General features: G+C 38.3%; 2 protein-coding genes across 4 annotated transcripts in view; one reads left to right on the forward strand and one right to left on the reverse strand.

Moving 5' to 3' along the window:
• Window positions 1-200: 200 nt before the first annotated feature.
• LOC123973853 (cytochrome c-like) lies at window positions 201-1799 on the reverse strand. Its single transcript, XM_046054201.1, has 3 exons — window positions 1654-1799; window positions 899-1077; window positions 201-791 (listed from the first exon to the last, which is right to left on the reverse strand). The coding sequence occupies exons 2-3, from the start codon at window positions 1068-1070 to the stop codon at window positions 646-648; spliced, it is 318 nt and encodes a 105-aa protein (XP_045910157.1). The 5' UTR covers window positions 1071-1077; window positions 1654-1799; the 3' UTR covers window positions 201-645.
• A 5686-nt stretch (window positions 1800-7485) lies between these two features.
• Window positions 7486-16787, forward strand: part of osbpl6 (oxysterol binding protein-like 6) — a 53207-nt gene continuing 43905 nt past the window's right edge. For all 3 annotated transcript variants that reach the window (XM_046053901.1, XM_046053904.1, XM_046053903.1), the window contains exon 1: window positions 7486-7702. The gene's annotated coding sequence lies outside the window, so the exon portion shown is untranslated. The remainder of the gene's footprint in view (window positions 7703-16787) is intronic.

The raw sequence follows: 16787 nt of genomic DNA on the forward strand, positions 1-16787 counted from the left end.
TAATATTTATCCACTTCCACTCAGCGGGGAAAATATAAGACCCATTACTCTAATAAGGTTCACGCATCGACATGAGCCAAAACTGTTGAAACAGAAACATAATTATAGCCTGACATGATCATCCACACCCTGTAGTTGCTCTTTAATATGAAATCCAATACATTCATATCTAGGAACATAATCAAACGAATTGCAAAAAATAATATTTAGTGTCAGTTTTATTTAACTTGCAAATTAAAAAATATGACACAATAAAATACAGTTGAGGTATCATCAAATTGGAAGCAGATATTCATTTTTGAAAACAGACAATTAAGACAACTTGATTATAAACCAAGACACTTCTCAGACAATATTGGATGACAGATAATTAGCAAACATAAACACAGCTTTTCGTGTCTACATTCTGAATACACAGTATATGGTTTAATAACCTGTAAAAGTAACCTGTTAAACCAGGGGATATTACATATCCACTAGAGGATCATATCAGAAACAGAGGTAAAGCTGTGACAAACATATCATGCCAACATCACTCTTGGCACACTTGCAGTTCTACCTGATTTATGAGAAAGACGAGTACTGACTTCTTGAGCAGTTTGTATGAACTCAAAAATTGGCAAAGCTGTACAGATGAAGAGTTTTTTATGAAGTTGCAGACTTAAGATATGCAATGAGATCAGCTCGTTCATTCTTCTTTTTGATGCCAGCGAAGATCATCTTTGTTCCTGGAATGTATTTCTTGGGGTTCTCCAAATAAACCATCAGGGTGTCCTCATCCCAGGTAATGCCTGGAATTAAAGTGGGCAGACACACAGGAGAATAATGTTTGATCCACACAGCATGATGCTTTGGACAGTTCGAATACTGTAGCTAAATACACATGTGCAGTATTTACCTTTGCTTTTGTTGGCATCAGTATAGGAGAAGCCCTCTGCCTGGCCTGTTTTGCGTCCGAACAGACCCCAAAGGTTGGGCCCAACTTTATGCTTTCCACCATTCTCCACAGTATGGCATTGGGCACACTTCTGCACAAATGTCTTCTTGCCTTTGTCGATATCTCCAGGCATGGTTTCTCTGGAGGAAAACAATACAGACAGGACAATTGGTCTTAATTGCTTTATTATTTGTTTTACATTATGTGGCTGCTTTTGATTAATAGAAAAAGAAACGATATCCTCATTCAGCCACAAGGGGGAGTAGGATACAAGTTGCGCAACAATGTGCCCCTAGCACTGTTACAAAACCGACTTAGGTAACTTTTCTTAAATAACATAGTACCTATGATAAAACACAAGCAGCACTTATACACGTTTACGATCGCTGTTACATGATGAATTCCAGCAATAAAATATAAATAATTAAAACACAACAATCAAATAATGTTAGACACCAACATTAGTCAAAAACCTATGCGATATATAAAAAGTATCGAATGAGAGTTAGATGGGGATTTGTTTTCACAGTAAACATGCGATTCAGCTTATATAAAAAACAACCAGGGAACTCTCCCGGAAACAGGGGAACACCGGCTGTGGACCACGTTGTACAAGAAAGGAACCGGCACGTACAGATTAAAGTCGCTAAAGATAGTACAAAAAGAGCCACGAACTGAAAAGCTCGACATGTTGATGTTGATGTTGAACTTCTTACCTTTTCTTTATTCAACCGACTTCTTTACACTTAAATCCTCGGCTTTTGTCCTCCTGCCGGCTCAGCTTCACGTAGGTGCTTTCTGTCTTTTACGTGAACTTGTCCCCGCTGAAACGTCATCAGTCAGCTGACCTGTTTCATCATCTTCGTCTGTTATCAAATTGCGCAATGCAAAACATGTCCCACAGAGAAACCGCTTCTTTCTGATCCCATCACCAGCAACTCAAAATATAGCTATTCACATTTCATCGACCACCTCCAATGGATAGCAACCAGAGTATAACATATCGTGTTTTTTTCCTACTATCACTGCAGCATAATCATAAAAAATAATAGATTCGAATTACAGTGGCTGGGATAAAAAATCTCTCTACCAGTGTCAGCGCATGTAATACATATTATCTGCATTTTCATGGTCATGCATATCAGCAAACAGCGAAGTGTATGTTATGTCATACTGCTGTAATAGAGAAAATGGGATTTCACCTTCAAAAGTGAACTTTTAACATTTGAATTCATGGATTGTCTTTTGATTTCCCACACATCATTTATACAGTCTCTCTCCCAGTAGAAGGCTTTGAAATGAAAATGGTTAACCATGACAAGGTCTATTCTGGTAATGACAAGTAGCGAGACAGAGGAAAAGCTTAAATTGGAGCATGTCAGAGGTCAGATTGGGTAAGCCAGCCATGAAATCTGACATCCAGCCATTTTTGAGACAGACATAGACAGATGAGAAGAGTTTATGGATACCCCTTGCCCATAGACTGCCTCTCAAGTTACTGTTGCATGCTACATAAAATATTTTCCATAAACCCCACTGTGTGTGAAAAGCTCAGGAGTGCACCAGATTCCAAGACACAGGGAGCACCACACACTAATGAGCACCAAACCATCACATAAGTTACACACACTCACACACATTGTAGGCCACTTTGCCCATTCAAGCATTAAATGAAACAGTAATTGAATCCCTTATTATTGGTCTGCCTGCTGCTGTACACACATATAACTTTCAAGGCCAAGTATGTGTTTGATGCATTCATTGACACTAAGGGAAAATGGGGGTTGCTGGTTTTCTTTTTGGCTGCTTCTGTGAAGTTGCTCGGGACCATTTTACCAATGATTGACAGATGACTTACTCTCATTATTACACTCAGATATTTACCTTAATAATTCATTCACCATACCTTGTTACATTTGTCCAAATAGCTGCTGTAAGTTAATTGTATTTCAGAGCATGCAGATAACCACTTATAGCTTATTATTCCACAAGCTATTTCAAACCTACAGCACATACAGTACATGTTCTTAGTTGTTTCCCACCACTTCATTAACTTTAGCTTTACTGTAACGTTATTTGTTTTCTTTTTTGTAACTTACCTAAGCAATTTGTAACAGCTCCACCTCACTTCTCATTCGATTTATCGCGAGAGTCGGATGAAGCAAAGTCTCATCAGAATCAGCTTTATTGCCAGCTGTGTGTACACATACGAGGAATTTGACTCAGGATTATACATTGCTCACGATATGCTTACTTATACAATAATAAAATCAGACATTGTTGTATTATTGTATAAGTAAGGACATCGTGAGCATGGCCGTGATGTATATTAGTAGTAGCAAGCACAGGAGCTAGCATCTCTAGATTAGCTAATTTTCTTGTAACAACAACAGATCTAGGATCAGATCAACAGATCCTATACATACAGTCCCCTCCAAAAGTATTGTATCAAAAGATGAATGAGACAAGAGTTCAGAATTTCAGCTTTTATTTCGTGGTATTCACATCTACATGTGTTAAAGAACTCAGGACATACCACCCTTTGTTTGAACCCACCCATTTTCAAGTGAGAAATACTATTGAACATGTGACTGACAGATGTTTCTTGTTGCCCAGGTGTTGCCTTTTAGGTTGATTGTCCAAACATTAAATAGCTCTGCATGACTAGTTTAAGTTTTCATCCTTGGTTCAAACCTATAAAGACTGCATTTCCTAAGGGAGGATAAACCAACATGAAGACCAGAGAGCTGTCTATGGGAGAAAAGCAAGCCATTGTCAAGCTGAGAAAAGAAGGAAAATTGACCAGAGCCACTGGACAAACATTGGGCATAGCAAGCACAACAATTTGGAATGTCCTGAAAAAGAAAGAAACTACTGGTGTACTGAGCAACGTCGAACAGGTCTGCCAAGGAAAATAACAGTAGTTGATGACAGAAATATCGTGAGAGCTGTGATGAAAACCCCCAAAACATCAGTAAGTGACATCACCAACGACCTCCACAGTGCAGGGGTGAAGGTATCACAATCCACTGTTGGAAGAAAACTCAGAGAGCAGAAATATAGAGGCCACACCACAAGATGCAAACCATTCATCAGCAGGAAGAATCGGAAGGCCAGACTGAAATTTGCAAAGAAGTACAGAGATGAGCCGCAAAGGTTCTGGACCACAATCTTATGGACTGATGAGACCAAGATTAATCTCTACCAAAGTGATGGAAAGGCCAAAGTGTGGAGAAAGGAACTGCTTATGATCCGAAGCATACAAGCTCATCTGTGAAGCATGGTGGAGGTAATGTCATGGCTTGGGTGCGCATGGCTGCTTCTGGAACAGGCTCATTAATATTTATTGATGATGTAACTGATGATGGTAGCAACAGAATGAATTCAGAAGTGGACAGAAACATTTTGTCTGCCAATTTATGGAGAAATGCATTGAAACTAATCGGGAGGAGGTTTATCATGCAGCAGGGCAATGACCCAAAGCACACTGCCAACAAAACAAAGGACTTCATCAGGGGGAAAAGTGGAAGGTTTTAGACAGGCCAAGTCAATCACCTGACCTTAACCCAATAGAGCATGCAGAGGAGACTGAAGGGAGAAACACCCTGAAACAAACATGAACTGAAAAGAAGCTGCGATAAAAGCCTGGAATAGCATCACAAATGAAGAATGCAACAGTTTAGTGATGTCGATGGGTCGCAGGCTTGAGGCAGTTATTGCAAGCAAGGATAATGCCATCAAATATTAAATGATATTTACTTTAAGATTATTTGTTCCATTACTTTTGCTCACCTAAGAATGCTGTGGTCTAATACAAACGGTGATATGTCCTGAGTTCTTTAACACATCTAGATGTGAATACCAGGAAATAAAAGCTGAAATTCTGAACTCTTGTCTCATACTCATCTTTTGATCTTAAACCCAAATGTCTTCAGTGAACAACAAAAACAAATTTAAAAAGGAATTTGCCTTACCGTTCCAATACCTTTGGAGGGGTGTGTGTGTGTGTGTGTGTGTGTGTGTCTATATATATATATATAATATATATAATCCTACTAGTAGTGGAAAAGTGTTTAGATCTCTAGAAGTAGCTCATGTCTTGCTTTATGTCCACACACTCTTGAGAAGAGATCAATAGTGAAAACACCTGTGTGGGTGGCCTATTTGCCTGTAGGGGCATAAAAGTATCAAAAGTTTTACTGTAGTTTCATTATGCAGAATGTCCCTTATCCAGAATGTGACTTTAACATATTACATTATTGGATTATACAATTACTGAATCAATAATATGAAAGCAAGAGTTACAGTTGGTCAATATTAAGCTTATTTTAACTACTTTATACAATGTTCAGCTTATAAAAATACATTACATTTACATTTACTCATTTGACAGACACTTTTATCCAAAGAGACTTACATCTGAGGGACAACATAAAAGCATCAACAAAAAATCAATACAGCACAAGATCTACAATTGGCAATACATACTAGTAAGGGCAGCAATGAATACTACTAAGAGCTAACAGCACGAATGGCATCACTAGGGTAAATACCTAGGGAAAGAAGTAAGAATTAACAAAAAGTGCATAAAAGAGAATTGTAAGGGGATAGAAGAAGATGTGCACAGGAAGTGGATGTTAGAGGTGCATGTTAGAGGTGTTATAAGAGAAAGTGTTCTCGGAAGAGAACACTTTTCAAGAGCTTCTTGAAGTTAGAGAGGGACGATCCTGCTCTGATGGCATGTGGTAGCTTGTTCCACCATCGTGGTGTCACAGATGAGAACAGCTGGGACAGAGATTGCTTTGTGTGTAGTGATGGCAGACCCAGAATCTGTAATATAACTTGTAAATATCAGCTGTAAGTAGAGTAAAATGTGGAATATTTTGCACTGATATGGAATAGAAGAATAATAGCTTACCAAAAAAATGTAAACACTCAAAGTACTAGTACAGTACATCCAAATTGTACGTATACTGCTGTAGCACTTCAGTAAATCTACTTAGTTTTAGTAATTTTATTTGTTTCTCTGTTGTGTAAGCTCTTTGTAGTTGTACTTTTAACTTTTCTGAGCTGCAGTGGTAGAAGAATAGGCTATCCTTTAATTAACAGCAGTAATACTACTACTACTATGTAAAGCATATGCATTCAAAAATATACTCAAGATATACTCAAGCAAATGCAAATAAGTACTGGCAGCAAAATTAAGTCAAAGTATCAAAACTAAGAAGCCTACTCATTTTGCTAAATGACCCTTTTCAGATTTATGCAGAATTGTTTTTGTTTGTTAGTTTCTTGGACCTCATTTTAACTTATTTTGCACTTTTGGTTAGTTTAATCTATAATAACGCATCATATTTTATAAATTGATCATTTTTAGATATAAAGTCTTAAACTACAAATTGCTGTCACAAGTAAAAGATCTACATTCAAACTCTTACTTGAGCTGTGTAAAAGACAAATGCATTATGCAGAATGGCCCATTTCAGAATATCATGATCATTTAAATTTATTTTTAATCATTTTGAATTGTGGAGGAAGCATTGTTAAGGTGTCGCTTTGGGCTTTGGGTAATTATAACAACATTTCTCACTATTTTCAGAATTTTTCAAACCAACTGATTAACTGAGAAAATAATCAGCATATGAATGTATTATGAAAATAATCATCAGTTGCAAACCCTAACTCTAACCCTAACCCTACACAAAATAGTTAATGAATGAATACATATTCCTGATTATATTTACATAGGCCATTTAAGCAACATCTTCAATGCAGGACGTATACTAGTATTTTTACAGTGCGGCCTAGTCCTCGCGTTTTACTGCCGTTGCATGGGAACACCAGGTGAGCAGTCAGTGATCAAACTCACACGAGTCAAGTGTCACAAAGGTTAACGATGCGTTTAGTCTGAATGCACATTTTGACAAATAAAGGCAGCTCTCAATTAAATGCCTGGTCGTTTTATTTATAGAAGTTCTATGTATAAAACCTCTTAAAGTCCACCAGATCGCCCACTTCAACTAGTTCTGCTTACAAATATGTAGGCCTAATGTAATATAATAATGTAATATAATAAATATTAAAGCTTTTCTAAATATATGGAGATGCTTCACATCGTTAAGACCAGATTCTATCATTCCGTTAATTTAACGTAAACAATTCAGATTTGGTATAGTAGGCTAAACAAGAGAGACAATTTTTAAAAATCCATACTGGTTGAAATAAACAAAGTAGCCTATTTCCCATCCACAAGAGTTTTGTGCCATGTAGACTCCTGTCCCAGACATAGGCAGGGTGAGTTCAGTGATTGAAGCAAATAAAAACCCGGGCTATTAACTGAAGTGTTAAAGTAGTTCGATTCCATAGTATCTTAAGGCAAGGGAGGTCTCTGGGACTGTTTCCGGGCGCTCATGTGAGTCCATTGCCGGGTTTTGTGATCAGCCCGCTGTCCGCCATCGTTTGATCCACTCCAGCGATTTCTTGCCGCTCAAAGCCAATCTTGCTGCAGGGAGGAGCGAGCGGAGTGCAGTTGAGCTGAGCTGAGCATCACACAACCCTGCATTCAAGGAAACGGGCAAACACAGCACTTTTTCTTTGACTTCCCATAATGTTTTAGCCACCGTCTTCAGTAAGAGGACATACATGTGTTCGATGTGAACCCTCATGGAAGCCGTCTGTCTTTGAGCAGCTGGGAGTCAAGGACCCCCCTCAATTGTTTCCTGCGCCAAGAACTGTTAAAGACATGGTCATTACGCCGCATCTGTGGTAAGGCTATTAGCTTTTCTCTCTCTCTCTCTCTCTCTCTTTAACGCCGGTCTTGCATACATAGAGCAAACTATCGTGTCATAACAGGGGTATGTTGCAGTAAATGCGCGCGGGCCCCCTGTTTTTGGTGCGCCGTTTAGCTGCTCAGCCCGACGGAGACCCCAGCATCTCATCCTTTTGTAACGTTATTTGCATCATGAGTGAATCACCGAGGACCAGTCAGACCACCGAGCCACCGCTGACTTAGCTAGCTGCTGCTAGTCTGAGACAGGGACGAGATGACCCCCCGACCGTGCATCGAAACATGCACGTCCCAGCATCACAGCGGCATTATGAGGATCTCGGACCCCTGAAACATGGATGCTGTAGTGGAGTAATACAACAGGCAACTCTGTAACTGGCTTTGATGATGTAAACGTAATGCGTCACTGACATTTTCACCTTTTTAAAAAAAACTGAGCTTCGTGAATTCCCTTACCGTCCCTTTAGATATTAGATTAGTATTGATGAGCATGATCACATTCCTCGTTTATATTTCACGCATCATGTTGAGATGTCAACTAATTGAAAGTTAGCCAACTTCTCTCACTTAACCTTACAGGAGGGCTCCACAATATCACTCTGCCTCCTGTTATCAACTGAAGGTCAGCCAGTGACTTTGCAGTTGTTTAAAATATCCCTCGAATCACACAAATTGTAGAGCAGCAGAGGGGACTGGGAGGCTCCATGCATTTATAGTTTGTCACTGACATGCTTTCTTGAATAGATGTTGCTGTGATCAGCAGTGATAATTGATTTTCTGATGTATTTCTTGGCCCAGCCAGAAGATCCTTCCTGCTGAAGGCGTCCCCATTTACATGAAATCTTTGCAGAGTTTATGTGCCTTATACTGTGATAGAGCGAGAGGGGATAAGCAGAGTCCAAACTCACTTTGATGCTCAATATGTTGGATTGTCTCTTTGGTCACACGTCATTTATATTGACAGTTTGGAGTAAAGCTGATAATTTCTCCTTCTTACTCATTTAGTTAGCTGAGACATTCAAGCACAAAATGCATTACAAATTAAAGCAGTCGCCAGGCTAATTTATGGTTTTAAGGCCTGTGACTCATGTATAGTTTTAATGATTGGTTCTTGATAATCACCACCATATGTCGCACGTTCATTCTCTGTTATTAGCCCTATTAGATGTTGGTTCTTTTATTTTTCTGGAAGTATACTGCTAGGTATCATTCAAAATTTACAGATCCCAGTGTCAACATAACACCTGATTTTTAGTTCCAATACCAAAATGAAACTTTCTGTTACAGCTCAATAGAGCATAAACATGTTTTACACCTTAAGACAAACATCTAAAATGCATCAGTGTTGTCTTGACACAAAAACTGTAGGAGGATTTTGTCTCTTTAATAATAATACATCACAAAGTCACCAAATTATGGTTTACACCAGGCAATAAGAAGAAAACTTCCAGCTCTCAACAATTCCCAATATGGGCACAAGTCAGTCAGTACTTAAAAAGAATTGCAGCTTGATACCCGGCTCTACCTAGATGATGTAATGTGTGCAGCTCAGGATAAACTGGCTCTGTCCAGTTAGTGTTGTTTTTTTTAAAAAAACAGATAGGCCAACTTTAAAGCGATGTGCTGCTCTCTGCTTCCAGATGTCACCAAAGATCTACATCCATTTATCCTGCTAATGCACACCCAGGTAAATAGTCAAAAAACTGCTGTGCTGATCGATATGCATTATTAGCCAGTTGTAAATTCAGACAATAGTTGTCCTTGAAGACCCTGTAATATAATCTTGGGACATGAGTCTGCTTTTGTTGGCCCACTTAAATTATGCAACACAGAGGGGAGATCATCAAACTTGGTTCACTGTAGAGTGCTGGTCGATGATGTGATGTTGTGGGCGGCTTGGAAGTGGTGACAAACACAAACATGAATGTCTTTCCACCCCTATTGAGGCACAGTTACCATCATGCTTCATCGTATTACATGTTTGTGATGAGTGATGCCATTAATGTCAGCATGGCTTTAGAGTGCACTAAAAGCAGCAAACATTCAAACTGATCTCTGATTGTTTTCTTGTTCTTATCTTTCATCGGTCTGGGCATGGCTTGGGGTTTTGGAGCGCTGCGTGACATATTAGGTGTCTAAATCTCAAGTTTATTTTCTTCATCCCTCTCAGATCTCACAGAGCAGGGCACACAGATAGCGGGATTACTGCGGTCCTGTAAACCTCTCTCTAGATGGCCCTGCATTGCTCTTCCTGGCTCGACTCATGTCAGGACAGATGATAGTCACTGCTTTATTCGTGATACTCGTATTGATCCCTGCAGTAGAAATTTGACTTTTTCACTCGCCACCACCCCTAAAGGTCACAGCACATATTCAGCTACAAAAAGCCCTGGAGCCTGCTGGAATTTAGCATGTTGTTCATTGTTGTTTGTTGCAGGTGACTAAATCTGAAGCTTGTCACAATGCCATCGTGCTCACACTTCATAAAGGACCTCACAACTCTTTTAAAGCAAGAGGGAATCATGAGCTGAGTTGAATAATCCGCCAATACTATTCATATGATAATCACAGGCACTGTAACTGTGTTTGCACGCCTTATTTGTTGGACCATAAAAAGTGCCAACCAAACCTACACCTAAATGAAAAGACCTAGATTTCTCAAAAATTTACCTCATGCACCAATCTGACTTTTTCAGTCCTGATACCAATACCTGGGCTTTGGGTATCTGCCGATACTGAATACCGATCCGATACCAGTCTAAAATTAATAAGCTATATTCCTCCCTGTGAGGAAGAGACTGAGAATCGTGTCCTTTGGCATGATGCTTCTGGAGGTGCTTGATTGAGTTGGTTGTGTTTTTGCAGTGCTACCGCCACCCCTCGAAACACTGGCTTTGCAGATATTGCCAAGTGCAATGAAATAGCTTTTGTTATGAGTTGACGCAATATAAATAAAATTGAATTGAATCGGCCCCCTTGTCACTGATACCCGATCCAGCAATTTAAGTCAGTGACATGCAATAATAGTACAAAGTTTTTCATTTGCTCAGTTGATACTGATGGAAACACTTTACTACTATTATACTACATATCTTCTCAACTGCAGAATCAGTTTAACTACTAGCGGGAGTCATTGGATCCCTAATTTTCCACAGCTCAAGGTGATGTATTCAAATTGCTTTCCATATTCAACCATCAGTCCAAAAACCAAATATTTTCAGTGTACTCATATATGATAAAGAAAAGCATCAAATCCTTACATTTTAGAAAGTGGAACCAGCGACGCGTAGGCATTTTTTAATATAATCAAAATGGTTTATCTAGGTTAATTTTCTATAGATTGGATTAGCAACTAATCATTGACGTTCTAACCCACTTCACCAGGTCTCAGTGACTACAACCACATAATCATAAGGTGTTTTTTTTTATGCCATTAATTCAGCACTACAAAACTGTAGGTTTCCCTTCATGTCTTAGTAATGATGTCTCTAAACTGGGTGTAGGTTGCAAATATGTTGCTACTGTAGATGACAGAACTATCACAAATGGAGCCTTGTCTCCTGTTAATGCCCAATCACTGGATTTGTCTACTCAGTTCTGTCTCCAGAGTTTAGTTAAATGAACTGTCTATGAACATGTTGTCTTAAATGTTTGAATTTAGCTAGAAATTAATTCTGCGTAGTACATGGTCAGAGGTAAAAATGTTTCTTCTCCCCAGAACATCTCTCTGACAGTTTTCATCATTACTTTTGATTCAGGAAAACCCTTACTCCAAATACTGTTGGTTTTCTGGAGCGTGAAATGAGATAGAAAGAACTTATTTTCTGTGTGTGATTGAGCTGAGAGTGCATTTTGGGGTGATGGCTGTAGATGGGAAACGGAAGTGAAAGCGCTTCCTTGCTTATCTAGACATTTCATGGACGTGGAGCAACACGACTGTGGATGGCTATAAGGAAATGATGCAGAGGATAGGCTTATGGGCAATGCATCAGCACAAAGAGGCTACATGTTGCAGAAATGCAGCTTTGTTAATTAATCTACATTATGTTGTGTACAGCTTTTTACACACACCCTCTTCCTCTGTTTGATATATATAGAGCATGAAATTATATTATTTTGTACATCTTTATTACATCACAACACACCAAAACAACCATAGGTGTTGATTGTGTAATGATGTGTCATTACCATTGTATAGAAAAAACAACTGCAATTTGCCATGAAGACCAATCAGAATTATGGTGCATACATTTCATACAGTGCTTTTGCAGCACTACTAATAAAAAAATACTACACTTCACCATACTTTCTCAGTAGCTGTCACAACCCTAACCCAGGGTTGAATACAGAGACATTTAAAGATGCATTCCCCATTAAGCTTTCTGTGAAAAGAGCTGCTCATCTACTTTGAATAATTAGCATTTTTTTATTTAGATTTAATTTAATTTTTATTATAGTTGAGTTTGACCTGTTCTAAACAGTGTGGCTCTTCATGTCAAGTGGTAGACAAAAATATATATTTTGTTTCAGTGCTCTGATAAGCAAACACACTTTGCAATGGCATGGATAGACAAGACAGCTAAGCCCCATTGTAGCAGTGAATGTTGTTAAAGTTTGGTAACATTTCACAGCAACTTGAGGCATTAAAAGAATGTCAACTGAAGGGTCCTCTGTCCAGATGGTGACATACTAGTGCCATTGTTGCATTATGCAACTGAAGGCTCCTCTTTGTCCAGTAAGATCTTGAAACATCCCAACCACATTTGATTGTCTGAAGCTCAAGCTTTTGAATCAGACTTTCAGAAAATAGTTTGAGCATATAGTGCATCAATAGGAAATATCACAATTATTATGTGCATGACATCACATAATATTGGTACATTCTGTTACATTTATACAACAAAAATTAATTTCATTGACTAACAGAATAATTTTGTATGCTGTATGTCATCGTATATCACATCATTTTGAATAATCCGTTGTCTGTGCTGGAATTTGAGCACTCGTATTTAACAATCATCATTTAACAATCACAAGTTTGTGAGGTCAGTAGTGTTTTGTTTGTGAGGTCTTGCCAACGTGTTTTAAGAAGTGTCGTAGCATCCACATGGCAGGGCCTGCCTTGTCCTCCTGCTTAAAGGACTGTAATGATGGTGGTTGGATTTAGAAGATTAAGCTCATGACTAATCAGGTCATGATCAGACCTTCCCCAACATGGTAAGTGGTTTCGTGTGGAGGAAATGAACTTTCCATTTAAACCGGAGTCAAACAGGTACTGACACATTGCTGTAGGTGTTTGTACTTTGAGAATTTGCTATGGCTGGTTCATGCTGGGCACTACTGGTTAACACTACGAAACCTCTGCATTGCTTGAAGGGCAATCATAAAAAGACCAACTTATTCAGTAAATCAGAGCTGCAATGATGGGTCAATTTGTTGATTTACGGAAAATGTATTGCTAACATTTGATATTTGGCTTATTGTTTAAGCCATTTTTCAAGCTAATATTGGACTGTTGGTTGGGTGAAACAAGACACTTCATGAAGTCTCTTTTGAGCTCTAGGATATTGTGATGGGCTTTATAATTTTACAGACAAAGTGATTCAACTACAAAATAATCGAATGAGAATTGATAACAAAAAATCACTGTTAGTTGCAGCCTACACTAAATAATGAAAGTGTTTTGACTCTCTTTTATATGTACAGTGTAACAACATGTAATTTGTGTTGACAGTGATGAAGTTATATGTTCTACAAAAAAGTTGTATATTTTACTTACAGCAGCTTTATTTCTGTTTTGGCATCTTTTTATGTGCTGATAGATAGATAAGCCGCTTATGTCTGTAATTTACAGTAAGTATGTCACTGAAAGGGCTCCAAATTCTATCTTACAAACTTGACTGAACTGTGTATTAAAACAGTAACATTTACACTCAAAGTACTCCTCTCTTATGCTTCCTTATTAGGTCAAGGAGAGTGGATCTATTAAGCTAAATGTAATACACTATCTGAATGGACTTAGCGCCTTGTCTTACAGTGGCTTAGATCCTGGTTGGCTTAAGACAGGGCAGGGATGATGACGTGGTTAAAGGTTCTGAATTATAGATTATAGTGTGTCAGTGTACTGAACAGTTGCATGTGAGCGTGCATACGGTATTGTATTGCAGAAGTGTGCACAGCTGCTCAGTGGACTCAGGGAGTTTCCCTGATACATAGGAGAGAAACATCCTGTAGTTAAAACCACAGGGTGCTCCAGAGTTGTAAACAATGCATGTAAACACAAACACTGTTGGGCGCAATATACATTATGTCAGAATCAGAATAGGAATCAGTAATACTTTATTTTACTTTTCTTTGTTACAATTGCTCACTTGAACATTAGGTTATTATTATGTATCACCATGTGTCGCCATAATAATGACAATAAAATATCAAAATATGTCATACTTTCAGTAGATGTGGACAATTTAGCAATATATTATGTCATAACTAGGGCTGCAATTAGTCATTAGTCAATCAGTTATTTTCTTTATCAAGTAATCTGGTGATTGGTCAATACAAAATGTCAGAAAATGGCAAAAATGTCCATCAAAAAGACAAAAATAATCAGCAAATTCTAACAAAATCACAAGCTATAACCTATAAATAAGCTATTGCCTATTAATTGAACTATAAATTAATTAATAGAGTATTTGATTGATTAATTTTCTGTTGATCAACTAATCAATTAATTGTTTCAGATTGAACCATAATATTGTATTATACGCAGGTTAAAATACTGCTTGTCCTGACATCAAGTGCTGCACTATACATGTTGTGAACAAACCACACCAGTGCAGCGCTTTCGTCCATACTTTATTTATTGTGGAGTTGCCCTATAAATCAGGTGTTTTCTTCGTTTTAAAGGTTTTCTGAGTTTTCAGAGCGTTCTGGCTGAATAAAATGAACAATAAATGCCTTTTACTTTTTGTTCATCATGCCCACATTACTAATATCCGTGTCTCAACCTGTTCTTGTATGTAAATACTGCAGCTTCTAAATATTATTCCCAAAAGTCACATTATTAACACTCTGGCTAAGGTTGATTATTTCAAAAATATTGTGATATTACATACCCAGTGTCTCAGTTACTAAATTGAACAGGGTTTGTTTATCTGTTTGTTTTCAGCTATTTTGCAATCAATGTATGTTTTATCAGTGCAGAGACCTCCTGAGAGCTCAGACAATTACACAGCACCACTGCAGGCAGTATTATGGGTGTCAGCAAGGAGCAACACGGTGCCATGACTAATGATGGAAACAAGCACTCCCTGTTGCTATCTGAACATAAGGTTAATCAGACATTTTGAATCTAGTATATTTAGTCAAGATAAAGCCCTGCCAATGCCAACAGAGGTTTCAAAGTTTAAACCAGTAAATGTTGTTATTTTGGGAGCTTTGGCTTTTGTGTATAAGCTGGTGTAAGATAGTTGTGATTGGTTTGTGACCATACAATAGAGCTGTAGATGGTTTCTTGTATGGATTTGGTATCCTCGTCTAATTACCATCATTATCATTGTGGTAATTGGATGTTCAAGAATTTATGTTACAAACACCTCAATCCTCTGCATTGGAGATAGTCACTACGGTCAAATTGACAGGGTGATCTAACACATTTCCTGATTGTACACAGAGTTCAGTGCCTGTACAAAGATGTAGGGTTTCAACTATAGACTGCATAAAAACCGTGGACACAGCCACCATGACGGAGGGCTGTGCGATATGACAATATATATTGTTTGACGATAGAAAAACATCTATTGTTGACAATTATGCTCTGTCCATTAATTTGTTGTGTCGCAAATTCTACACTTTACTATAATATTTCTGCAAGGGGATGACGCTTTGCACCGTGGTGAAGTTAGTTTTAAGTTCGAGATTCAACAGACGTCTGTCCAATATCCGATGTAAAATTAACAGACAGCTTAAAACTAACTTCACTGCGGTCTGTTCTTCCACAGTTTCCGGTGTACAGGGAAGAAATTTGCATTCAGAATAAAAAAAACATGGAGGAGCTCAAAAGTGAGTAATACTGAACTGGACTCAGATCATGCAAGCCAAAACAAGGACCTCATACCTAAGAGAGGAGTCTGTTGTAGGGACGAGCCACATAACACTTTTCTAGCAGTTTCAGCCAGGATTTCTGTGTCAGGTTACGTGAAATGACTAACCCACAACTAAGCTGACATTAGTTACATTACTTGCTGTGTCGTTGTTCACTATATATCATTATTTGTCATGGTATTGGAATTTGACGCAGAGAAATAGTAGTTACGGTTGGAAATTCATGATACATTGTATTTTACAAAAAATGTTATCTGTGTCTCTATATGTGTCATTATTGGGAAATGAAATGACCTATATCGGGATATGAAATTTTAGTCATATCGCACAGCCCTATCGTGACATCGCTGATTGGTATGTGGATTACCGTTTTGAAGACTGTAGTTTGGCATTTTGGCCGTGGCCATCTTGGTATTTGGAGAAGAAGTGACCGGACATCACCGTATTTGGACGAGAGGGTTGAGCTAGCTAGCTTGGTTAGCAAAGTGCATCCGTGATTCATGTTAATGCTAATTTTGGCTAGCGAAAAACAGGCTCAAATCTAAATGGACTTAGCGGGGAAAATTAACAGCTGATTCCTGAGAGCGTCTTTTAGTACAACTGACCTCTGAAGACATTTTTAGGCGACCAAAATGTTACAGTTAATTGTGAAAGGGTCAAAGTACTTAGACAAAAACACTTAGAGCACCCAAAAACAAGTTCATGGCTAGTTTAATGCAGTAGTGCAATTCAACTCTATCCTGATTGACAGGTCGCCCCAGTATTGTTTAACCGTTGTGTTTTCTTCCTGTCAACCATGCACTTTTTTTCCTCCCGGGTCAAAGTTGACCCGGTCCGGTTTGCCTGGTTTTAAAGCATCCATTTTAACTTATCACCCAATTCTGTGTTACACCTTCTTAGCCAACTCCATTCTAACTCATTACCACTATTTTTACAATTCTTGATGGAATTTATGGTCAA

The sequence above is a fragment of the Micropterus dolomieu genome, linkage group LG07 (genome assembly GCF_021292245.1).
Source record: "Micropterus dolomieu isolate WLL.071019.BEF.003 ecotype Adirondacks linkage group LG07, ASM2129224v1, whole genome shotgun sequence".
Taxonomy (NCBI): domain Eukaryota; kingdom Metazoa; phylum Chordata; class Actinopteri; order Centrarchiformes; family Centrarchidae; genus Micropterus; species Micropterus dolomieu.